The 25,000-nt window shown below is 34.1% G+C and overlaps 4 protein-coding genes, 2 non-coding genes and 1 pseudogene across 6 annotated transcripts in view; 6 read left to right on the top strand and 1 right to left on the bottom strand.

The window, feature by feature from the left end:
- Positions 1-1,980, top strand: part of LOC107881998 (large ribosomal subunit protein uL2cz/uL2cy) — a 4,030-nt gene extending 2,050 nt beyond the window's left edge. Inside the window, exon 2 of the mRNA XM_089042558.1 lies at positions 1-1,980. This exon is cut by the window's left edge and continues 1,018 nt beyond it. The gene's annotated coding sequence lies outside the window, so the exon portion shown is untranslated.
- A 2,963-nt stretch (positions 1,981-4,943) lies between these two features.
- On the top strand, positions 4,944-13,972 carry LOC148914427 (DNA-directed RNA polymerase subunit alpha). Its single transcript, XM_089042554.1, has 2 exons — positions 4,944-9,578; positions 9,624-13,972. Exon 1 carries the CDS (start codon positions 4,944-4,946, stop codon positions 5,922-5,924), a length of 981 nt encoding a protein of 326 aa, XP_088898680.1. The 3' UTR covers positions 5,925-9,578; positions 9,624-13,972.
- On the top strand, positions 11,840-13,972 carry LOC148914428 (ATP-dependent Clp protease proteolytic subunit). Its single transcript, XM_089042559.1, has 3 exons — positions 11,840-11,982; positions 12,782-13,075; positions 13,730-13,972. Exons 1-3 carry the CDS (start codon positions 11,912-11,914, stop codon positions 13,953-13,955), a joined length of 591 nt encoding a protein of 196 aa, XP_088898685.1. The 5' UTR covers positions 11,840-11,911; the 3' UTR covers positions 13,956-13,972.
- A 3,220-nt stretch (positions 13,973-17,192) lies between these two features.
- Positions 17,193-17,266, top strand: TRNAP-UGG (transfer RNA proline (anticodon UGG)). Its single transcript has one exon. It is a non-coding gene; the product is annotated as a tRNA-Pro (tRNA).
- Positions 17,267-17,402: 136 nt separating this feature from the next.
- On the top strand, positions 17,403-17,476 carry TRNAW-CCA (transfer RNA tryptophan (anticodon CCA)). The gene has a single exon. It is a non-coding gene; the product is annotated as a tRNA-Trp (tRNA).
- A 1,495-nt stretch (positions 17,477-18,971) lies between these two features.
- LOC148914424 (uncharacterized) lies at positions 18,972-19,817 on the top strand (annotated as a pseudogene).
- Positions 19,818-22,882: 3,065 nt separating this feature from the next.
- Positions 22,883-25,000, bottom strand: part of LOC148914423 (acetyl-coenzyme A carboxylase carboxyl transferase subunit beta, chloroplastic-like) — a 3,807-nt gene continuing 1,689 nt past the window's right edge. Inside the window, 1 exon segment of the mRNA XM_089042636.1 lies at positions 22,883-25,000. This exon segment is cut by the window's right edge and continues 873 nt beyond it. The gene's annotated coding sequence lies outside the window, so the exon portion shown is untranslated.

The following is a 25,000-nucleotide window of genomic DNA, read 5'->3' as shown; positions in this document are numbered from 1 at the left end:
TACTAGAACTCATGCCTTATCGAGCATGTTATGCCATTTTAAAATTGGTTTATTCTGCAGCAGCAAATGCTACTCACAATAAGGGTTTCAACAAAACAAGTTTAATCATTAGTAAAGCCGAAGTCAACGAGGGCACGACTGTGAAAAAATTAAAGCCTCGAGCTCGAGGACGTAGTTATCCAATAAAAAGATCCACTTGTCATATAACTATTGTATTGAAAGATATATCTTTAGATGAAGAGGAAGAAATAGCTAAAACTAAAAGCTATAAATTAGAGCTGAGGAATATTTAAAGGAATAATATTCTATATTATAAAAAATACAAATACGCTATATTATGTTATGCTTAAAAAAAACCGAATGTATAAAAAAAAAATACAAACAGATATGACGTTTCACGATATATATAGTAGTGGGGGATTATGGGACAAAAAATAAATCCGCTTGGTTTCAGACTTGGTGGAACCCAAGGTCATCATTCTCTTTGGTTTGCGCAACCAAAAAATTATTCAGAGGATCTACAAGAAGATCAAAAAATACGAGATTGTATCAAAAATTATGTACAAAAGAATATGAAAATATCCTCTAATGTCGAGGGAATTGCACGTATAGAGATTCAAAAAAGAATCGATTTGATTCAGGTCATAATCTATATGGGATTCCCCAAGTTATTAATAGAAGACAGGACTAGAAGAATCGAAGAATTACAGATGAATGTACAAAAAGAACTCAATTGTGTAAACCGAAAACTCAACATTGCTATTAGAAGAATTTCAAACCCCTATGGGCACCCCAATATTCTTGCAGAATTTATAGCCGGACAATTAAAGAATAGAGTTTCATTTCGCAAAGCAATGAAAAAAGCTATTGAATTAACTGAACAGGCAGGTACAAAAGGAATTCAAGTACAAATTGCAGGGCGTATCGACGGAAAAGAAATTGCACGTGTTGAATGGATCAGAGAAGGTAGGGTTCCTCTACAAACCATTCGAGCTAAAATTGATTATTGTGCCTACGCAGTTCGAACTATCTATGGGGTATTAGGCATCAAAATTTGGATATTTGTAGACGAGGAATAATAAGAACTTACTTTACTTGTATTTAGTTCTATCTGGTGATAAAACAAAAAAGGCAAACTCTTTCATTCCTTTTCTGTTAAATAAAAAAAAAAATGAACAATTCTATAAGGTTGAATAAAAATTCGATTAATCGTTTGATATAATTGCTATGCTTAGTGTGTGACTCGTTGGTTTTTTTAGGATTATAGGATTCAACAAAATCGACGGGCCCGTAGTACGAACTGATAACTATAGAACTAATAATCAACTCATCGCTTCGCATTATCTGGATATAAGGAACCAGTCAAGATATGATATATGAGTCATATCATTGTAGCAACTGAAATCTTTTTTGCATAAACACAAAAGAAAAACCAATCTGATTATGAGTTGTAAAGCAATAAAAGTATACAGATAAATGGAAGGGTGAGAGAAAGATAGGAAAAGAAATATCAATGATATATAATTCCAATATGTAAGGTCTATGAGTCATCTCATATAAAGGGAATGTAATAAAGCATCAATACTGATTGATCCATAATTAGACAAATCGGTGCATAGAAGAAAAAATCAAGAGCCCTGAGCCAATAAAGACTGAGAAGGTTGACTCAAGAAAAAATTTCATTCATTAATAAATTTCATTAAGGGCTCCGTTGTAGAATTCAGACCTAACCATTAATCGAGAAGTGGTGGGGACGACAGAACCTGTGAATGCATAAGATTCTATTGAAAACGAATCCTAATGATTCATTGGGTAGGATGGCGGAACGAACCAGAAACCTATTCATTTATTCTGAGAGGTCATGTCATAGACTAATCTTACAATTGAATGTTGAAAGAGTAAATATTCGCCCGCGAATTTTTTTTTATTTCTAAATTTTAGTCGATTCGATATGATAATACAAAGGAAAAAGAAAATAAAGATTCATTATAACGATAACGTTATATAAAAACGACATTATCTATAAATAGAAGACATGTTTAATTATATATTAAAACACAAAAAATTTTAAATTTATAATAGATATAGATATAGATTAGATAAAATTTAAAAGAATACCACGATTCCGTATATTATTCACCGTGTATATTATTTTTTAATTGTTTAATTCGCGAGGAGCTGGATGAGAAGAAACTCTCATGTCCAGTTCTGTAGTAGAGATGGATGGAATTGATAAACAACCATCAACTATAACCCCAAAAGAACCAGATTCCGTAAACAACATAGAGGAAGAATGAAAGGAATATCTTATCGAGGCAATCGTATTTGCTTCGGTAGATATGCTCTTCAAGCGCTTGAACCCGCTTGGATCACATCTAGACAAATAGAAGCAGGGCGGCGAGCAATGACACGAAACGCACGCCGCGGTGGAAAAATATGGGTACGCATATTTCCAGACAAACCCGTTACAGTAAGACCTACAGAAACACGTATGGGTTCGGGGAAAGGATCTCCCGAATATTGGGTAGCTGTTGTTAAACCCGGTAGAATACTTTATGAAATGAGCGGAGTAGCAGAAAATATAGCCAGAAGGGCAATTTCAATAGCGGCATCCAAAATGCCTATACGAACTCAATTCATTCTTTCGGGATAGGGATGTAGAAACAAAGGAAAGGGGTCTTTTGTATGAAAAAAAAATTGCAGGTTTTTTGTTTTGAACAAATAATATTTCTTTTTTTTTTTTATTTAGACCCTTGCATTGAAAACAAAAAAAATCGATAAAAAAACGATATGATTCAACCTCAAACCCATTTAAATGTAGCGGATAACAGCGGAGCCCGAGAATTGATGTGTATTCGAATCATAGGAGCTAGTAATCGACGATATGCTCATATTGGTGACGTTATTGTTGCTGTAATCAAGGAAGCCGTACCAAATACACCTCTAGAAAGATCAGAAGTAATCCGAGCTGTAATTGTACGTACTTGTAAAGAACTCAAACGCGACAACGGTATGATAATACGATATGATGACAATGCTGCAGTTGTTATTGATCAAGAAGGAAATCCTAAAGGAACCCGAATTTTTGGCGCGATCGCCCGGGAATTAAGACAGTTAAATTTCACTAAAATAGTTTCATTAGCACCCGAAGTATTATAAGGGAAGGCCGTAATATAGTTATAGTATTTGGTATTTGAATGAAACCGATTAATTAGTAGATTGTTTATATATCACGTATATACCTTTAATAATTCAGAAATAAAGATAAATAAAAAAAGAAAAAGAGCATGTTGATTATATCAAAATTTGGGGGCAACAAAAATCTTAGTTTATCATGAGTAAAGACACTATTGCTGACATAATAACCGCTATACGAAATGCTGACATGAATAAAAAAAGAACAGTTCGAATACCATCTACTAACATCACTGAAAATATTGTTAAAATCCTTTTACAAGAAGGTTTTATTGAAAACGTGAGAAAACATCAGGAAAGCAATAAATATTTTTTGGTTTTAACACTACGACATAGAAGAAATAGAAAAGGATCGTATAGAACTGTTTTAAATTTAAAACGGATCAGTCGACCCGGTTTACGAATATATTCTAACTATCAAAAAATTCCTAGAATTTTAGGCGGAATGGGGATTGTAATTCTTTCTACTTCTCGAGGTATAATGACAGACCGAAGGGCTCGAATAGAAGGAATCGGCGGAGAAATTTTGTGTTATATATGGTAATCTTTCTGATAGACGAATTATACGAAGAACTTTCATATTTGTGAAAAAAGAGAAAGGACAACTTTATAATATTACCCCTCTTACATTAGTTGATACTTCAAAGCGGTTTTACCTGGAATGAAACAAAAAAAGATTCATGAGGGTTTAATTACTGAACAACTTACCAATGGTATGTATCTTCCGGGTTCGTTTAGATTTGAGATAATGAAAATATGATTCTGGTTTTTGTTTCGGAAAGGATTCGACGTTGTTTTATACGTATACTACCAAGAAATAGAATAAAAATTGAGGTAAGTCCTTATTTCAACCAAAGGACGTATAGTTTATAGACTCCAAAGCAAAGACTCGAATGATTCGGTGGTTTTTTCAATTTCAACATTCTTTCGTGGGGATACAATTCGAAGTTAAAAATTTCAAGAAACTTATTTTCTTCCAATAAATAGTAAGAAAGGGAATGACAAATATGAAAATAAGGGCCTCTGTTCGTAAAATTTGTGAAAAATGTCGATTGATCCGTAGGCGGGGACGAATTATAGTAATTTGTTCCAACCCGAGACATAAACAAAGACAAGGCTAATCTTTCTAAAGCAAAAAAGACTCTCGAAATCAAAAGTAACCGATGTACAGATGTACAAATAAATAAGTAAAAAAAATAAGGATACGTTTTGACATGAAATGGATATATCCATATATCTCTGACTTATATTTATGAGATGATAAAATATGGCAAAACCTATACCAAAAATTGGTTCACGTAGAAATAGACGTATTGGTTCACGTAAGAATGCGCGTAGAGTACCAAAGGGAGTTATTCATGTTCAAGCAAGTTTCAATAATACGATTGTGACTGTTACAGATGTACGGGGTCGAGTAATTTCTTGGTCCTCCGCCGGGGCTTGTGGATTCAAGGGTACAAGAAGAGGTACACCATTTGCCGCTCAAACCGCAGCAGGAAATGCTATTAGGACAGTAGTGGATCAAGGTATGCAACGAGCAGAAGTCATGATAAAAGGCCCGGGTCTCGGAAGAGATGCGGCATTAAGAGCTATTCGTAGAAGTGGTATACTATTAAGTTTCATACGCGATGTAACCCCTATGCCACATAATGGCTGTAGGCCCCCTAAAAAAAGGCGTGTGTAAAAATAAACATTGAAGAGATTTCAAGAGAAATAAATAATTCAATGATTTGATCAAATAATATACTATGGTTCGAGAGAAAGTAACAGTATCTACTCGGACACTACAGTGGAAGTGTGTTGAATCAAGAGCAGACAGTAAGCGTCTTTATTATGGACGCTTTATTCTGGCCCCACTTATGAAAGGTCAAGCAGATACAATAGGAATTGCGATGCGAAGAGCTTTGCTCGGAGAAATAGAAGGAACATGTATCACACGCGCAAAATCTGAGAAAATACCACATGAATATTCTACCATAATAGGTATTCAAGAATCCGTACATGAAATTTTAATGAATTTGAAAGAAATTGTATTGAGAAGTAATCTATATGGAACTCGTAACGCGTCTATTTGTATCAAGGGTCCTGGATATGTAACTGCTCAAGACATTATCTTACCACCTTCTGTGGAAATCGTTGATAATACACAGCATATAGCTAACCTAACGGAACCAATTAATTTGTGTATTGAATTACAAATCGAGAGGAATCGCGGATATCGTATAAAAACGCCAAATAACTTTCAAGACGGAAGTTATCCTATAGATGCTGTATTCATGCCTGTTCGAAATGCGAATCATAGCATTCATTCTTATGTGAATGGGAATGAAAAACAGGAGATACTTTTTCTCGAAATATGGACAAATGGAAGTTTAACTCCTAAAGAAGCACTTCATGACGCCTCCCGGAATTTGATTGATTTATTTATTCCTTTTTTACATGCAGAAGAAGAAAACTTACAGTTAGAAAACAATCAACACAAAGTTACTTTGCCCCTTTTTACTTTTCATGGTAGATTGGCTAAACAAAGGAAAAATAAAAAAGAAATCGCATTGCAATATATTTTTATTGACCAATCAGAATTGTTCCCCAGGGTCTATAATTGCCTCAAAAGGTCCAATATACATACATTATTAGATCTTTTGAATAACAGTCAAGAAGATCTTATGAAAATTAAACATTTTCGCATAGAAGATGTAAAACATATATTGAACATTCTAGAAATATAAATAGAAATATAAAAGCATTTCGAATAAATTTTAATGGGTTATTTAATTTTTTTTTCTAAAGTTTTTGTATAAAAAGATAAAAATGAGTTTTGAATCTTTAGCACAATTAATATATTCGGAATAGGTCCAAAATTAAATTGAATAGATGTATCTAGGGAAAATTCACTTTGAAGCGACTATTCCCTAGATACACACGTGGTAATATATTTTTTTTTATTTCACAATCGAATCAATTTAAAAAAGACCTAAAGTTAAGGACTTATCAATAGGTAGTGTTGCTCCAATACCCAACCAAAGGGCTACTGCAGTACCAATCAAAAAGACGGTTGTCGCTACGGGACGACGAAATGGATTTTGGAATTTATTAACATTCTCCAAAAAGGGTACTGTTAATAATCCCGCAGGTACTGAAACCATTAAAAGAACACCCAATAACTTATTTGGCACTGTACGAAGTATTTGAAATACGGGAAAGAAATACCACTCAGGCAATATTTCCAAAGGAGTTGCAAACGGATCCGCGGGTTCACCAATCATGGATGGTTCTAGAACCGCTAAGCCTACATTACATGCAATAGTGCCTAAAATTACTACTGGAAAAATATATAAAAGATCGTTTGGCCATGCGGGCTCTCCGTAATAATTATGACCCATCCCTTTAGCCAATTTAGCTCTTAACACAGGATCATTCAAGTCAGGTTTTTTTGTTATTAGGATAGGTGAATTATTTTATTTCCATCCCCCGAAAGAACCGGACATGATAATTTTTCATCATCCAGCTCGAGCACGAATCAGACGAATCTAATGGATCCATATAAAAAATAAAATCGCTATGTTATCCATATCCACTCATAATCCACACATATATGAATGATTCGATGTAAGAAAAAGGATTCCCTTTTTCGAAGTTGCAACAACTACCCATTGCAAGGAATTCAGTTCTTACAGATAAATGCTCAATACCCAAGTAGGCTTACAAAATTGATCATGATCAAATGCTTTATGGGTCGTCTTATATCTTGCAATTGGCCTTTATCCCCTAAAATATCGAGACTTTTTACATACAAAGCAAAGGATTTACTTGTTACTAATATAGTCTAGCCTCTGTTCTTCTTTAGATCCCTTGTTTCACTCCGATAGTATCATAAATCGAGTCAATGCAGAGGAAATGAATACATTTCTATACTATTTAGTAAGTGAAATATATAAAACATAATCCGGATTATGCCAATCACTTATTCTACTGGATCGGATCTTACGGAGCCTGTTCATATCATACACGACATGATCGGGTCTGATCATAGAAAAGATTCTCTTCAAACGAACCGGCCTATCTTCTGTATGGGGCTTACGCGGTGGTTGGAACAAAGACACATTTTTTGTTGTGAATTAAAATGTGGCAGATAGATAAGGGCATACATCTGCAAGGCCCGATCAATAGTTCAAGTCACACACTCCCATAATCCATTTTATCTTCGGAAAATTCGCTTCAACTATGAGTGTCAAAAAAATAATACATTTTTGTAGAGTTGAAGAGAAATATCCCAATACATGTCTTATTCTTTTCAATAATCCATATTTGTAGCAATGAAATACTATTGTTCCTACCCCAAGTGATAAATGATTGATTACAGATGGTATATATTCTTTATAAAGGACCAGAAATACCTTGCTTACGTATCATTGGGAAGTGCATTAACATAAATACGGCAGTAAGAAGAGGTAATACAAAAGTGTGTAAACTATAAAAACGAGTCAAAGTGGATTGTCCCACACTAGCACTTCCGCGTAATAACTCTACCAGGGGCGAGCCTATTACAGGAATAGCGTCTGGTACGCCTGTTACAATTTTTACTGCCCAATAACCAATTTGGTCCCGAGGTAAGGAATAACCAGTTACACCAAAAGATGCGGTCAATACACCCAAAACCACACCTGTAACCCAAGTCAATTCGCGAGGTTTTTTAAAGCCACCGGTTAGATACACACGAAATACGTGCAGGATCATCATTAGGACCATCATACTTGCCGACCATCGATGAACCGATCGGATTAACCAACCAAAATTAGCTTCAGTCATTATATATTGAACAGAAGCAAAAGCCTCTGTAACGGTCGGACGATAATAAAAAGTCATAGCAAACCCTGTAGCTACTTGTACTAAAAAACAAGTAAGCGTAATTCCTCCTAGACAATAAAATATGTTGACGTGAGGAGGAACATATTTACTAGTTATATCATCGGCAATTGCCTGAATCTCAAGACGTTCTTCGAACCAATCATAGATTTTATTGAGATAGGTAAATCACGGAGACTCCCCCCCGGAGAACCGTATATGAAAATTTCATCTCATACGGCTCAAACAGAAACACACAAATACTAGTTCTAACGGATGTGTGTAATAGAAAGTTTTAAATTTCTTAATTCTATGATTCATTTTTTCTGAAGATACGAAAGAATAAAAATCCGAAAACTCCTCTTTGTGGTTATAATGCCAAAAAATCAAGTCGGCTCATTCGTCTATATATTGATCGTTATAGGCCTCTTGAATCTTCTATTTACCTATTTTATTTGTTGTTATTTATGTGTAGTGCGGCTTTACTGCTGTTTTCTTTATTATTGATAGGAATTATCTTGTTAAGACCCTATTAATTGATTAAAACCTCAGATTCATACTAGAACCACGATGATTCAATAAAACCCTTTCAAACTAAGTCCCAAAATTCCCTGAGTAAGAACCGTTGGATCATCACTTATTCAATGAATAGATATAATGACTAAAAATCCAAAGAAACCTTTGTCCTTTGATCAAAATAAGCCTAAACGAAAGTTTAGTTTGAAAAAAAAAAAAAAAAAATTTCGAAGTCCGGCCACGAGGTCTAACTATTAAGTATGAATCATAGTTCTAATACTTTGTAATCTATTTCATATATATATTCCGTGCTCCAGATACTAGAATGAATATCCGACGAAGTAAAACCATCTCTATCAAGATGACAGACCCATTCTCTGTACTATCCATAGGATCAATTATACCAAGTCACACACTCATATTCCGGAAATACAGAAACAAAGAAATTCCACGGTCGAACTACCAAAATAGAATGGGATAAAAATCATAAACCTAAACGCTTCCTTTTGTATTGAAAAAGCCAGTTAATGGTTCTTGTGAATCTAATTCATTGAAATTCCATCCAGTAAAATGGAAGAATTATAAATCTCCAAAATAATCGATAGGAATATCGCAAATAGAGCCATTGCGAGACCCATCAAAGGAGTAGTTCCCCACCCAGGAGCTACTTTACCATATTCTGAATTCAATGGTTTCAATAAACTCCCTGCATTAGTTCGTTTGGGGCGGCCAGATCTAGAACTACCCTCAACGGTTTGTGTAGCCATAATATTTTATATTCAGTAAGATCTGTTGACTTTGTATACCATTCCGTTGTAAATAAATGATCTTATCATAGATCCATTGTGGTCTTAAAACTATATAATGTCTTAAAACTATATAATAATGGAAACAGCAACCCTAGTTGCCATCTTTTTATCCGGTTTACTTGTAAGTTTTACTGGGTACGCCTTATATACTGCTTTTGGGCAACCCTCTCAACAACTAAGAGATCCATTCGAGGAACACGGGGACTAGTTGAAGTAATGATCCTCCCAATATTGGGAGGATCATTACTTTCAATTGAGATAATGAAAAATCATTTCACCTTTTTAGTTGGAACTTTAGGCGGTTCTCGAAAAAAGATAGCGAAAAAAATTATTCCTAGAGTTGAGACTAAAAGGAATGTATAAACCAATGCTTCCATAGATTTGATCGTGGTTTACAATTATAGCTTCCATACCTGTTTATTGGGGATCGTCTCCCGGATAAAAAAAGAACAAGAGTCAAAAGTCAAAGAAAAGGCAGTGATTCAAATCAAGATTTATCCGGTACCCTATATCAAATCACAAAATAAAAATGAAAAGTAACAAGTAACAAAGCAATATTGTATCAAACTACTTGTCTTCTTGTAGTTGGATCTCCGAGTTTTTGGAATGCTCCAAATTCCACTTGAGCATCTAAATCTGGATCAATACCAGCAAAAACATCTCTAAACAAGGTTCTAGCGCCATGCCAAATGTGTCCGAAGAAGAAGAGCAAAGCAAACGAAGCATGCCCAAAAGTAAACCAACCCCTTGGACTGCTACGAAAAACACCATCGGATTTCAAAGTAGCACGATCTAATTCAAAAATTTCACCCAATTGAGCGCGTCTAGCATATTTTTTCACAGTAGCGGGATCACTATAACTGACTCCGTTGAGTTCGCCGCCATAGAACTCGACAGTTACACCTACTTGTTCGACACTATATTTTGATTCTGCCCTTCTAAAAGGAACATCGGCTCTAACAATTCCGTCTCCGTCTACCAAAACAACCGGAAATGTTTCAAAAAAAGTAGGCATACGACGTACAAAAAGTTCGCGCCCCTCTTTATCTCTAAAGATAGGATGTCCTAACCACCCAACAGCTATTCCATCCCCGTTGTCCATTGAGCCCGCTCTGAATAACCCCCCCTTTGCCGGATTATTGCCGATGTAATCATAAAAAGCCAGTTTTTCAGGAATTTTAGACCAAGCTTCAGATAAACTTTGATTTTCAGCTAACCCAGCACCGATTCTGCGATATATTTCTTGTTGGAAGTATCCTTGATCCCATTGATAACGAGTGGGACCAAACAATTCAATCGGGGTAGTTGCTGAACCATACCACATAGTTCCGGCAACTACAAAAGCTGCAAAAAAGACAGCAGCAATACTACTGGAAAGGACAGTTTCAATATTTCCCATACGTAATCCTTTGTATAGGCGTTGAGGTGGACGGACACTAAGATGGAATAGACCCGCCAATATGCCCAATGTCCCTGCTGCAATATGATGAGAGGCTATTCCTCCCGGAACAAAAGGATCAAAACCCTCCACACCCCACGCTGGATTTACGGATTGTACCCTTCCTGTTAGTCCATAAGGATCGGACACCCATATCCCAGGACCATACAACCCTGTTACATGAAATGCACCAAAACCAAAGCAAGCCACCCCGGATAGAAATAAATGAATTCCAAAGATCTTAGGCAAATCCAAAGAGGGTTTTCCTGTACGTTCATCAGTAAATATTTCTAGATCCCAATACACCCAATGCCAGATAGCTGCCAAAAAGCACAAGCCAGAAAACACAATATGTGCTCCGGCCACACCTTCGTAACTCCAAATACCTGGATTCGTTACAGTACCCCCTGTGATACTCCAACCGCCCCATGAATTGGTTATTCCTAAACGAGTCATGAAAGGTATAACGAACATACCCTGTCTCCACATTGGATCAAGAACAGGATCAGAAGGATCAAAAACTGCTAATTCGTATAGAGCCATCGAACCGGCCCAACCAGCAACCAGAGCCGTATGCATTATATGGACAGCAATCAAACGGCCGGGATCATTCAATACAACGGTATGAACACGATACCAAGGCAAACCCATGGAAATACCCCCTTTATCAACGAAAAATAGACACAATGTAACTTTATTGCATTGGAAAAAAATATGCTGTGGACCGTGGATTATCTTGGGGAAAGGATTAATATTTGTATTTGTTTGATTCTTTTCGTAATAATTACTTTTAGTAATAATGAAACTATTTTGTTCGTAGGAACAAAAAGAAGCAGATCTATTCTACACCCGATAAGTACCAATACGCAATGGTAGGGGAGTTGATACCATTTTATATGAGTGAATGCATATATATATATTTGTTCATCATCCAAAGGACTTATTTGTAAGAATTTTCCTTTATTCATTTTGTCTTCTTTATCTTTTTTTATGAACTTTATCAATCTATGGATAAAATATGATAAAAGGCCAATATTATTAGGACAATAAACCCATTGTTACGCTTTCACATCAAAGTGAGATATAGTACTTAATTTTCTTTTATTTAATGCCTATTGGTGTTCCGAGAGTACCTTTTCGAAGTCCCGGAGAGGAAGATGCATTGTGGATTGACGTATAGTGCGACTTGTCAGATATATTGGGTCATATGGTATTTCCCCGTTCTCTTCCCCGATCGAGATATCCTCCCTTTCGCCCAAGAAAGATTGATTGAATTATCAAAAATTTGGAGCGTGAAGTGCATCTATTTTTTCGGGAGGGTATACAGATTAATATTATCAATTAGAATAATTTATGGTTGGCTTGGTTAGGCCAATAAAATGAAGTATCCAGGCTCCGTTTAGAAAAAAACCAATGGGTAATAAATATATTTATGATTACTATTTATATCATATTCTATTTCTTTATAAATAGAAGTGATCTCAAACTGTTAATCAATCGAGTAATATGATGAATGCGGTGAATATTTGTTGTAAGACATGAAATAAATTGAAAAAAAAAAAAAGGAAGCCGTAGCAAAAGGACGTGGTATTGGGGCATTTGTCCTATATGTGCAAATCCAAATCGGGCGTATCTTTACTCGGAGTAGAGCATAAACCTAAAAAAAATTGAAGAAGCCCATTCAGGAACAAGAAAATTACATCGCGATTTAGATTGTATCTCGATGAAACAATACATCAACGAGAAGTTAGTTAGATAAGTTTAGTAAATTTTTTTTATAGATAAACAAAACAGGCTAAAAACCACCCTTCTTGAAAAATGAAAGAAAAGCCCCTTTTTATAAGTTAAAAGCCTGTTATGAAAAAAAAGTGCTAGAATCTACATTTACACATTGATTCTTTTTTTTCGTGATTTTTGTTGAACCGTATGCATCAAAAGGTGCATGTACGGTTTCTAAGGGATACAACTTTATCCCAATCAACCGACTTTATCGAGAAAGATTACTTTTTTTAGGACAAGGGGTTGATAGCGAGATCTCGAATCAACTTATTGGTCTTATGGTATATCTCAGTATAGAGGATGATACCAAAGATCTTTATTTGTTTATAAACTCTCCTGGCGGATGGGTAATACCCGGAGTGGCTATTTATGATACTATGCAATTTGTGCGACCAGATATACAGACAATATGCATGGGATTAGCCGCTTCAATGGGATCTTTTATTCTGGTCGGAGGAGAAATTACCAAACGTCTAGCATTCCCTCACGCTTGGCGCCAATGAGTTTTTTATTTGATTTGAGAGAAAAAAGAAGACTATGCCTTCGCGCTATATGAAATATAAATATTAAGTAATAATAGCATGGCACTTCGAATTCGATATAAGAATTTTTTTTTTACCCTTAAATTATGTATCGAAAGAGTAGTATGAGATAAAAGGCATTTCCTATTTTATACGACCTATCGGGAGTCCTATTTCAGCGTCACAAACTTTTTTGTTTTCACACCGGGAGCTCTTAATCTTAACAATATTTATGTTATGAAAAAATATGAAAATAAAAAAACATTGTTTTTTTATTTGAAAAAAAAAAAAAAAGAAACTTTGGGATTGCTAAATAACAAACGAAATAAATATATAAAGCAACGGAGCCATCATAGTATTTTTGAACTACTCCAAAAAGAAGGGTGGTTATTGGATCATTTACCAACCTGAGTCTGATAGACCCTATATTTATTTATTTTAAATTTTTTCCATGTAAGTGTAAGTAAGGTAAAAAAAAAAGTGAATTCCATTATAGAGCCGTATGCAATGCGCAAAAGAAGATGCCTGTACGGTTGTTCAATTATATCTTTTTTTATTATTATTCTTTATCTCTTCACCTTTCATTATGCGAGATAGAATAAACATTTATTATGTTATATCATCAGGGTAATGATCCACCAACCTGCTGCCTCTTTTTATGAGGCACAGACGGGAGAATTTATCTTGGAAGCGGAAGAACTACTGAAGCTGCGCGAAACCCTCGCAAGGGTTTATGCACAAAGGACAGGCAAACCCTTATGGGTTGTATCCGAAGACATGGAAAGAGATGTTTTTATGTCAGCAATAGAAGCCCAAGCTCATGGAATTGTTGATCTTGTAGCGACTGAATAAAAAAGAAAAAATAACAAGGATTTCACACGAATTCGTTATTTGAGATTTTATCTTCTTACCGGATTTAATATTCTATTATTTAATATTCTATTAATTAATCTCATTAATCTATTAATATAGAAATAAAATAATTCATAAGCATCCGGTTAAGATCGATCTAAACCAGCCCATTATGTATATGATTCAACATGCCAACTATTAAACAACTTATTAGAAACACAAGACAGCCAATCAGAAATGTCACGAAATCCCCCGCTCTTGGGGGATGTCCTCAACGACGAGGAACATGTACTAGGGTGTATGTGCGACTCGTTCAGATCATGGGCTAGGACAAAAGAAAGAAAACAATTGATCCAGTATCAACGATCAGTACCAGTGAATAGGATAGAATGGAAGAACTCCAGTCAATATCTAAAAATAAAAAAGATCTATCCTTCTATTATGGTATCAAATGTATGGTTTCCGTTGGTGCAAATCCAATCACCTCAATTTAAAAATTTTAAATTTAAGATGAGAAAGAATTCTCCATTGATAGCAAATGGTATCCATTAAGCAGGGGAAATCCTATTTTAAAAAGCAGAAAAATTTTGCCTTACTCTTGCAAGAACGGACTAACAGGGTCAGCTACCCAGCTAATCTTCATAATTAAATACCGTTACTGTATAAGTGGATCTCGTTGTGAAAGACCTAGTACTGGATAATTTTGGGTAGAGCCAAAGAGTTTGAACTGTACAAGTTAACAATAACATTGATTAAATGAAAGAAAGAAGGGCTCCGGTGTATAGAGAAGACCTCACCGTTTAAGAAGTAACCATAGAAACGATGGAACCCACTATATCCATTTATATTTATTACTTTTTTATTTACTATGTGTTTTTCTAGTATCAATACAATTTTTTTTATAGGTGAAATGCCTAGAAAAAAAGAAAAAATCGTGGTCGGGAAGGTTATAATAGCAAAAGCCATTGGAATTTTTATTTTATACATTGGAAGAATCCGTTTTGTTATTAATAGACTAGGACACGGGAAGAGAATAACTGAAAGAAAGGAAATCGATTAGTTATTCATCAAAGTTTCATTTATTCAATGACCAGAATTAAACGAGGGTATATAGCTCGAAGACGTAGAACAAAAATCCGTTTATTTGCATCAACCTTTCGAGGGGCTCATTCAAGACTTACTCGTACTATTACTCAACAGAAAATAAGAGCCTTGGTTTCGGCTCATCGGGATAGAGGTAGACAAAAGAGAGATTTTCGTCGTTTGTGGATCACTCGGATAAATGCAGTAATTCGCGAGAATAAAGTATACTTTAGTTATAGCAAATTAATACACAATCTGTACAAGAGACAGTTGCTTCTTAATCGTAAAATACTTGCACAAATAGCTATATTAAATAAGAGTTGTCTTTATATGATTTCCAATGAGATCATAAAATAAAGAGATTGGAAGGAATCCGTTGGAATAGTTTAAATGGAGTTCCCTGGAGAATGAACTCTGGGAAGGTAGAGTAGAAATTAGTATGATAAAATATGATAAAGTCATCAAAATGAAGAAACACGTTCAATAAAAAATATTTATTCTTCTCCAATTTTTTTTTTTTTCTTACGAGTTGACTCGCTTCTTTCAAATTGTTTCTCATTATTAAGAAAAGGTAACAGAGATAAAATACGAGCTTGTTTTATAGCAATAGTAATTAATCGTTGTTGTTTTAAGGTCAACCTATTTACCCGTCTAGATAATATTTTTCCTTGTTCGCTAATAAATCGACTAATTAAACTCATGTTTCTATAATCAATTCGATCCCCCGATTGGATCGGAGGCAAACGCCTACGAAAAGATCGCTTGGATTTAAGAAGGATTCGCTTGGATTTATCCATGGTTTGTTTATTCCTTATCCTGAAAATCCCAATCCTATTTCTTAATTCTACATCATGTTTGATCCGATCGAAATAGGATTGGGTTTGTTTATATTTAAATAAATATATGTTATATATAATATGTAATTTTTCATCTTCCTTGGAAGACTGACACACGAGCGGTCGGTTCGATCTATTTCTTTATCTCCCCATGAATCGTATGTTTGTAACAACAGGGACAGAATTTTCTCAATTCCAATCGACCGGGCGTATTGTGTCGATTCTTTTGAGTAATATATCTGGAAATGCCCCTTGATTCCTTATTAACATGATTTCGAAGACAACTGGTACATTCCAAAATAACGGTTACTCGGACATCTTTACCCTTGGCCATGAACCTCCTTTGGTTTATGATTCACTCAATTCTTTAATTTTCCGATCCGAAGCAAGGAAGAATAAAGGACAAAAAAAAAAAAAAAAATAGAAGCAGGTAACTCGAAATCAAATTATAAAAGAAAGATTTCGTTGCAATCAATATAGTAATAATAAGTAATATAATGATTTCTAACTATATTTATAATTAAGAATTGCCGTACAGTATTTTCAGTTAAGTATCTTGTATGATATTGTTGCCCCAACCATCACATTTTTATTTCCACTCTATTATTAATATTAATTTAATTTGAGCCTGGGCCCGAGTTCATAGTTTCACTGAGGGCGAAACCGCTTTTTCTTTGTTTTTTTTTTAGAATAACTTATTCTAAAAAAAAAAACAAAGAAAAAAAGAAGGCAAGGGTAGGGATTAGTTACAGAGATTTGATTGTATCTCTAATCTTCTTCCCCCTTCTCATATCAATAACTAAAATGAAAAAAAGGGGAATATCAACGCATCCGGAAAAAAACGATTGATCTCTATCAATAAACCTGCCAAAGACCCGAACCATAAAGCACTTACTACCGGTGCCACGGAGAGATATGTTTTTAGATCTCGCATTTTAAAAACTCCTCTTTCTTTATTCGTTATTGTAATTTTATTGTAATTTGTAATACATAATGGTAATACATATATGACCAGATGTGTATATGTAGTTAATGACTGACCGCCTGTATTTGTACGCGGAGTCCCTAATTAAAATTAAAATGTACAAAATAGATATTTCTACCTGAAATTACTAAAAATATTAATTTTTTATGGTAGGTTTCATATTTATTTCATACTTTATATAATATAAGTCTTTTAATATATTATATGTTTGTTATATGATATATGAGACCAAAAAGAAGAAATGAAAAGAGAATTTTTGTATATCAATGGAGGAAGTAAAGATGTGGAAAACAAGACAGGGATTCTCTACAATGACACTGTAGACCAATTGAAAGGGATGTAGCGCAGCTTGGTAGCGCGTTTGTTTTGGGTACAAAATGTCACGGGTTCAAATCCTGTCATCCCTACCTATTACTTATCCTATGAGCAGTAACGAGGGATCAATTGAGATAAATTGGACATACATAATAAATCTTTAATTTTATGATATATATGCAAGATGAATTGGGGTCACAAAATCTTTATTGTGATAATGATAATAAGGCGCTCTTAGTTCAGTTCGGTAGAACGTGGGTCTCCAAAACCCGATGTCGTAGGTTCAAATCCTACAGAGCGTGATTCTGTGTTCTTGTTAATCGCGTTAGGTCGAAAATTACACTTAAATAATTGAACAGCAATCTAAATTTGACCTCCCGTGGATTAAAGGAAGTAGGAGGTCAATCAAAAAAGAGATGTTAATTAATCAAAGGTCCAACTGATCACCACGTCTGTATTGTAAATATGCAGTTACGAATAATCCGGCCAAAGTAATAGGAATTAGACCTAAGACGATTCCAAATAGAAAAACTTCAATCATTTCAATTTGTTTGAAAGGGGAAAGGGGAGGTAATATTTATCCTTAAATATTAATCTGTATTGACTATAAATCTCAATGACCAAGAATTGGAAATTGATACGTTAAGTAACTGTAGAAGATATGAACTGCCATAGAAAGATTTTTTTTATGAATTGTTCATGTTCATTTAATTAATTTCAAATAAGTCGTATCTTGCTCAGACCGATAAATAGAGCTGAGGTGATAGTCAAAGCTGCTAGTAGAAAACCAAAATAACTAGTTATAGTAGGCATGAAAAGGCTAAATGAAATATGTTCTTTTTATACATATGTTTATAAAGCACTTCCCTAAGTTTCAATTTTTGAAAGATACGAGGATAAGCAAAAATACCAACCAATTGAAAGAATAAATTCAATTGAAAATGTTTGATTCATCTATTATTATAGACGATACTAACAAAAATAGAGTAACATAAGTAAGAAATCGATTCATCATTTGTGACATTTACCCATGTCGCACTTTTGAATCAACAGATTCATCGGTCAACTCTGGAGTTGACTAAACTAATATATGCATATAACTAATACATGTATATATATATAGAATATTTAAATTAAAATTATAAATAAAGTAATAATAAGAACTTTTTTTTATAACTTTATTCACAAAATTAAGCTTTCTTTGAATCACTAATCACTGTGGAATAAAATTGGAAAATCATTTTGATCGTTTTTTATTGTATCGAAATATCGAATACATTTTTTTTTTTTTTTTCGAACTACAAGTGCCCTTGTAATGCACTTTATTTTTTTACTTTAAAGTGAACTCAGTAGTAGTTCATTCACATAATCTTGCGATTGAAAAGAAAAAAAGTATCGCATGATAAGATCAATCGAAACTAGGTTTTACATTTTTTCTTTCCATATTAGAAAGCCCACCCTTGTAATTAGGTCAAGAAGGACCCCCCTTTTTCCTTTGTTTGGGTCTAATATCTAATACAATAATGCGTGCATCACGAATATTGATTATTTTTTTATTTATTCGTTGTTCTCTTTCTTTTATTGAACTACTATTGTTACTTGTTACTGGGCGGCTAACCGATTCCTAAAAAAAAGGATTCCAACAAAAAACATCTTATACAACCACAAAAAGGATATTTTTAGATGTAACATCTAATTGAATCGTGAGAATATGACAATCTCCTTCATAAATTATTGGAAACCAACCCGTCGGATTCACATTTTACCTGATCTTCAGTTTCTAGTCCGAAGTCAATAATGAAGAAAACCCTTATACTACAGGAATTTGAGGAATTTTCTATTAAATGGTACAAAATTCTACATCGACAAGCAACAAGAAAAGAAGAAAGAAATTATCTAACACTTCATTTCGATACTGATTGTGAAATTGCATTGCTGTGTCAGAAGAAGGATAGCTATACTGATTCGGTATACTCTAAAGACACCCTTGGTACAATATTGACGATCTCACAAAGATTTTATTTCAGTTAATTTCCATTTACTGATTTCATCTTTTACGGAATCGACCCCCCCCCCCTGACTGTACAAGAATATGCGGAGCTCAACATGTCTGGAAGCACAGGAGAACGTTCTTTTGCTGATATTATTACCAGTATTCGATACTGGGTCATTCATAGCATTACTATACCTTCCTTATTTATTGCGGGTTGGTTATTCGTCAGCACGGGTTTAGCTTACGATGTATTTGGAAGCCCTCGTCCAAACGAGTATTTTACAGAAAGCCGACAAGGAATTCCATTAATAACTGGCCGTTTTGATCCTTTGGAACAACTCGATGAATTTAGTAGATCTTTTTAGGAGGCCCCAATGACTATAGATAGAACCTATCCAATTTTTACAGTGCGATGGTTGGCTGTTCACGGACTAGCTGTACCTACCGTTTTTTTTTTAGGGTCAATATCAGCAATGCAGTTCATCCAACGATAAACCTAATCCGAATCATAGAGCTACGACACAATCAAACCCGAACGAACAAAGTGTTGAATTGAATCGTACCAGTCTCTACTGGGGGTTATTACTCATTTTTGTACTTGCTGTTTTATTTTCCAATTATTTCTTTAATTAAAAAAAAGAATATAAGAATTCTCTTATCCCATTCGGAAAGATATCATCTCATAATTATCTATGGCTGTTTATGTCTCGAGCATGACCACTTGATAAAATGTGGAGGAAAGTAGGACAAATGGCCGATACTACTGGAAGGATTCCTCTTTGGATAATAGGTACTGTAGCGGGTATTCTTGTGATCGGTTTAATCGGTATTTTCTTTTATGGTTCCTATTCTGGATTAGGTTCATCCTTGTAATAATCGGATGAACTGAGTTGTAGACATGAAAGCATAAGAACTCAACGGGATCCCCCTCGAATCAGACAAGGAAAGAGGGGGTAGGTCCCGTTGAGTTCTTAATAATCATAATATTTTTTTTTATAGATGTTTCAAAAACCTCCACTTTTTCTGATAATGTTTTTGAAAAATTAACTTCGTTAAGGGATTCAGGACATCTGTTACTCAATAGTATCTGTCAATACTTAAAACGAAGAAGGAATCACTCTATTTACTCTTTTTGGATGACTCACAATTATATATACTATATATTTCTATCGATCAGATATCATGCAAACCCTTTCTATACTAATAGCATACTATACTAATAGCATAGAACCTTACTCTATTTAATCTAACAAATATTTAATCTAATAAAAGTTAAAATTTTTTTTTTTTGAAATTGAAGAAGTTATATTTGCTCAATAAACTTACCTATATTTATTTTTGTTTGTCCACTACCACTATTTACGTAATAAATCTAAAAAAGATTATGATAAACCTATAAAAAAATTTAAACTAAAAATAGAAATTTTTTACGAGCGGGATCGAGAATCATTATTAATTCGACACAAGAAAGGGTTGTGGAAAATTCCGTTTCTTGTGTCAAGGACTAGTAGACGAACAATCCCCCCTAAAATCCTTTGTTCCTCTCATTTATACTTTGGTTTATATTCTCCGCTTATTTATCTTTTGTTTTGATTCTATTCAAATATAAAACTATTGATTCGTTCTATATCATACCGTTTGAATTTGGATTGAAAAAACAAAAGATAAATAAGAGTTAAGTAAAATCAAATAGTCTTCTTCACAATATACTATGACCAGTAATGCGGTATAAGTAATTCCCGAAATCCGGTAGAAGAAAGAATATAAACAAGCAAAAATTTTTTGATTATACATAATTACATAACATAATTGCCAACAAAAATTTGTTTATTTTTAGAGCTTGATGTTGATAAATCCGCGGATCTAGAAATTCATTTCGGACAATTGAACCTTCTCAAACTGTTTCTTTTTAAGAACCAAAAAGATTTGTGCCAAAATAACAGATGCCAAGAATAGCAAAAGACCCTGGACACGTAATGGATCTTGAAGTACTATTTCCGCATCCCCCTGACCAAATCCACCCACATTAGGATTACTCGTTAATGGTTGATCAAGTTGGATGGATTCGCCCTCTGAAACAAGAAGTTCCGGTCCTGGAGGGATAATATCAACCACTTGACGTCCATCCGATGCACCTGCTATGGTTATTTCGTACCCCCCTTTTTCTTTTCGTATGATTTTGCTTACTATACCTGCTGCTGTAGCATTATAAACATTATTGTTACTCTTGCTCCCGTCGGGATAAATCTGACCCCTTCCCCTGTTCCCGCCTACGTATATGGGATATTTTAAGAAGTGAACATCTTTCTTAGTAGCGGGGTCCGGGGAAAGAATAGGAAAGGTGATTTCACTATATTTCTGACCAGGAACAGGACCTATCACAAGAATATTTTTTTTAGTGGGGCGATAGCTCTGAAAAGACAGATTTCCTATCTTTTCTTTAATCTCGGGCAAAATACGATCGGGAGGGGCTAATTCAAACCCCTCGGGTAAAATAAGAACAGCCCCTACATTCAAAGCTCCTTTTTTACCATTAGCAAGAACTTGTTTCAGTTGCAGATCATAAGGAATTCGAACAACTGCTTCAAATACAGTATCAGGAAGTACCGCTTGTGGAACCTCGATATCCACGGGTTTATTAGCTAAATGGCAATTGGCACATACAATACGGCCAGTCGCTTCTCGTGGATTTTCATAACCCTGCTGTGCAAAAATGGGATATGCATTTGAAAGGGGTGCCTGAGTTATTATATATATCATGAGCGATACGGAAATGTATCGAGTAATCTCTTTCTTTATCCAAGAAAAGGTATTTTTAGTTTGCATGGTCCAATCATTGATCCCGAAAATTTATACAATAAAATTAGGCAGGTCGCTAGTATAGTTCCCTATCTATAATTTTGCTATTTACTTAAATATAAATAATTTTACTGGAATATTGGAGGAATCCCTTGGATGGGTAGAAAGAATAAGTACAATTTTGAATGTTTTGCTTATCCACAAAGTAACAAATATTATAATTGGATCGTTCGATCATTTTTCAGTCATTCATTGAATGATAAATCACTACAAGTGAAGGAGATACACGATTTAAATAACGAAAGATCCAATATTTAAAAATTGTATCTAAAATGACTGGAAAAGTAGAAACAAGACCGGATATAATTTGATCATTATGAGCAAATCCAAAATCTTTGTAGACAGAGCCAATCATTAGTTCCCAACCGTGGGGCGAATGGAATCCTATACATAAATCAGTTAATAAAAGAATAGAAAAAGCTTTTATTGTGTCGCTTAAGTTATATAGGAATTCTTGAACCCAAGAGTTAAGAATAACAAGTTCTTCATTACCTATAATAGAATAACCACTTAGAATAACGAAACATATTATATTTGTCGAGAAGTGTAAAATTGTATGCGTGCGATCCTCATTGTGCATCTTGATCAATTGGATCGTTTCTTTGTAGATTTCGATGCGAGGCTTTTGTAAATGTGCTTCCGGGTATTCCTTTAACATTTCGTCCAAACGTAGGAGTTCCTCTAAGTCTATGAATTTTTTTAGAATACTCTTTTCTTGAATATCATTCAAAAAGATTTCGGATTGCCTAGTATTCCACCAATTAGTAACCCAAGATTCCAGACTTTTATTAAATGAGAGAGAGATCCACCAAGGCAAAAATACTATAGACGCAAGATATAGAAGGGAAATTAATACTTTCTTTTTTGCCATTTTTTCGTCTGTGAATTTTTTAATTTTTACTGAACGCACCTCGTTCGTCGACTCTATACGATACTAATATTTCTATCAAGCATAAGTTCTATTACAAGTTATCGAGCCCATGAATCTATTTCCGATTTTTTTTTGTGATTCAGTACAGTGGTTAGTCCTTGAATTTAGAAAGAATACAGAAATAGAATAAGAAAAAGCCCACTTCAAATTAATAGTAGTCGGATTGCGAGACGAAAGAACTCCCGTTCTATCAAAATATCAAATATTTCTAAAAAAAAAATTCTTTACTTTATTATATTATGATTTATTATGAAATGTTTTGTTTTAATATATGATGAATCTAGTATTTAGATTTGTTACTGAATTGAGTTAAGTGGGTTTACATACGCATAAAAAGGGTTGTGGACACAAACTATTTTGTTTTAGAATTATTTCGTAACGTTTGCTTTGGCTCGAATAAGCGTTCTGAAGAAACTTCAGTCAAGTTATGCTATATAAAAAAGCGAGGATTCTTGAGTTTTTTCTCTCTTGCAAAGTATTCATTCTTCAGTTCCTTTTTTCAAAATACTTCAATTGGTACACGCAAGAAATAGGCCAATTCAGCAGCTTTTTGCTCAATTTCTCGTGGAGTCAAATTCTCATCAGTACGAGTCAAGGGAATGGCCCCCTGGCCTTTGATTTCCATATAAAGGACACGACGAGCATAAATACCTTCTTTAATTTCTATTCTGATGGACTGAATGTCTTTCATAAGGAATCGGAGGAATATGCGACGATTTTTTCCAGGAAATCCCCAACGAAAAATACACACTACGCCCTCTTTTATATCGAATCGATCATAACCACTACCTACATTCCACGAAATTGTGCACCACAAATAAGAGCTAATAAAAAGACCTGCGATCCCATAGAAAGACATCACGATCCCTTGTGGAAAAAAAATTATTTGCTGAGAAGGAAATAAAGATATAAAATTCCTACCAAAATAACTGGACGTTCCAACCAATAAAAACCCTAATGAACCTAAAAAAAGAATAAAGGCCCAGCAGAAATTACTTGTTTTTCGAGACCCCGCTATAAGTTCTATCCATATACGTTCTGATCGCCAACTCATACTATAACTAGACCTAGTTGCATTTTATTGGAATTGGGAGAATAACAAAAATAAATTTTATTTTACTTTTTTTGTTTCCGAAGTAACTCTCATCAACCAGCACTATTATGATGTGAACGTTTAGGGGTAATTCATCGAATTTCTTAGATCCAAACTAAAATAGTAACATCCCTTTCACATGATTTCCGAATACATATATATATTGACTTTACATTTCAGAAATTCTCCCCGATCCCGATCCATTTGAAAATAGTTATAATTCATTTACCCATAATATCATGTTTATACATACATAAGAGCTTATGCCCGAAGGAAGCCACATGTTATACCATATTCTACTAAATAGATATCCGTGTTATGATCCAAGTAAGTCTTGAAAAAAAAAAAAAGATTCGTCCTTATTGTATCTAAAAAATCTTGTTTTTTTGAACATAAAGAGATAAAGAAGCCATTGCAATTGCCGGAAATACTAAGCCCACTAAAGGCACAAAAATTGAGGGGAAGCTGTTGAGAGTTATCATAGAATGGGTACCTCGATTTAATATTTGTACCTGTTATTTATTGTTATATTTATTGTTTTAGATTAATATTTTAACCTTATCCTTATATTGTTATAAAGATATATTATAATTTATATATAATTGTTATATTATACTAAGTATACCTAAGTGAGTATATATACTTAATAGGGAGTATATAAGTATATGTTTTAATAAATATATATTAATTAATAAAATCCAATAAATATGTAAATAAATGGACCTATAAATCTTTCTACATGTTTCTACATGAAATATATGTATGATAATCCACCCTTTATATTATTCGTATTATTAGTTATTATCTTGTTCTTGTCTTATAAATTTAATAATTTTATAAAATTTACTAAAGAAAGGATTTATTACAAATTCTCAAAGAATTCATTATAATAATACGACCCAACAAAAAGGATTTTTAGTGGGGGGGGGTGATTTTGGGGAGATATAGAA

The sequence above is a fragment of the Prunus mume genome, linkage group LG8 (assembly GCF_029339155.1).
Source record: "Prunus mume cultivar Tortuosa linkage group LG8, ASM2933915v1, whole genome shotgun sequence".
Lineage (NCBI taxonomy): Eukaryota > Viridiplantae > Streptophyta > Magnoliopsida > Rosales > Rosaceae > Prunus > Prunus mume.
Note: the sequence above shows the minus strand (reverse complement) of the source record. Positions and strands in the feature narration are given on the sequence as shown.

What these genes read in the sequence shown, in the direction of transcription:
- LOC148914427 (XM_089042554.1), top strand. Translation starts at nt 4,944, where the DNA reads ATGGTTCGAGAGAAAGTAACAGTATCTACTCGGACACTACAGTGGAAG.
- LOC148914428 (XM_089042559.1), top strand. Translation starts at nt 11,912, where the DNA reads ATGCCTATTGGTGTTCCGAGAGTACCTTTTCGAAGTCCCGGAGAGGAA. An exon ending in GCATTGTGGATTGACGTATA is followed by an intron (nt 11,983 to 12,781) that starts GTGCGACTTGTC and finishes CTTTATCCCAAT; the next exon opens with CAACCGACTTTATCGAGAAA. An exon ending in CTAGCATTCCCTCACGCTTG is followed by an intron (nt 13,076 to 13,729) that starts GCGCCAATGAGT and finishes TTATATCATCAG; the next exon opens with GGTAATGATCCACCAACCTG.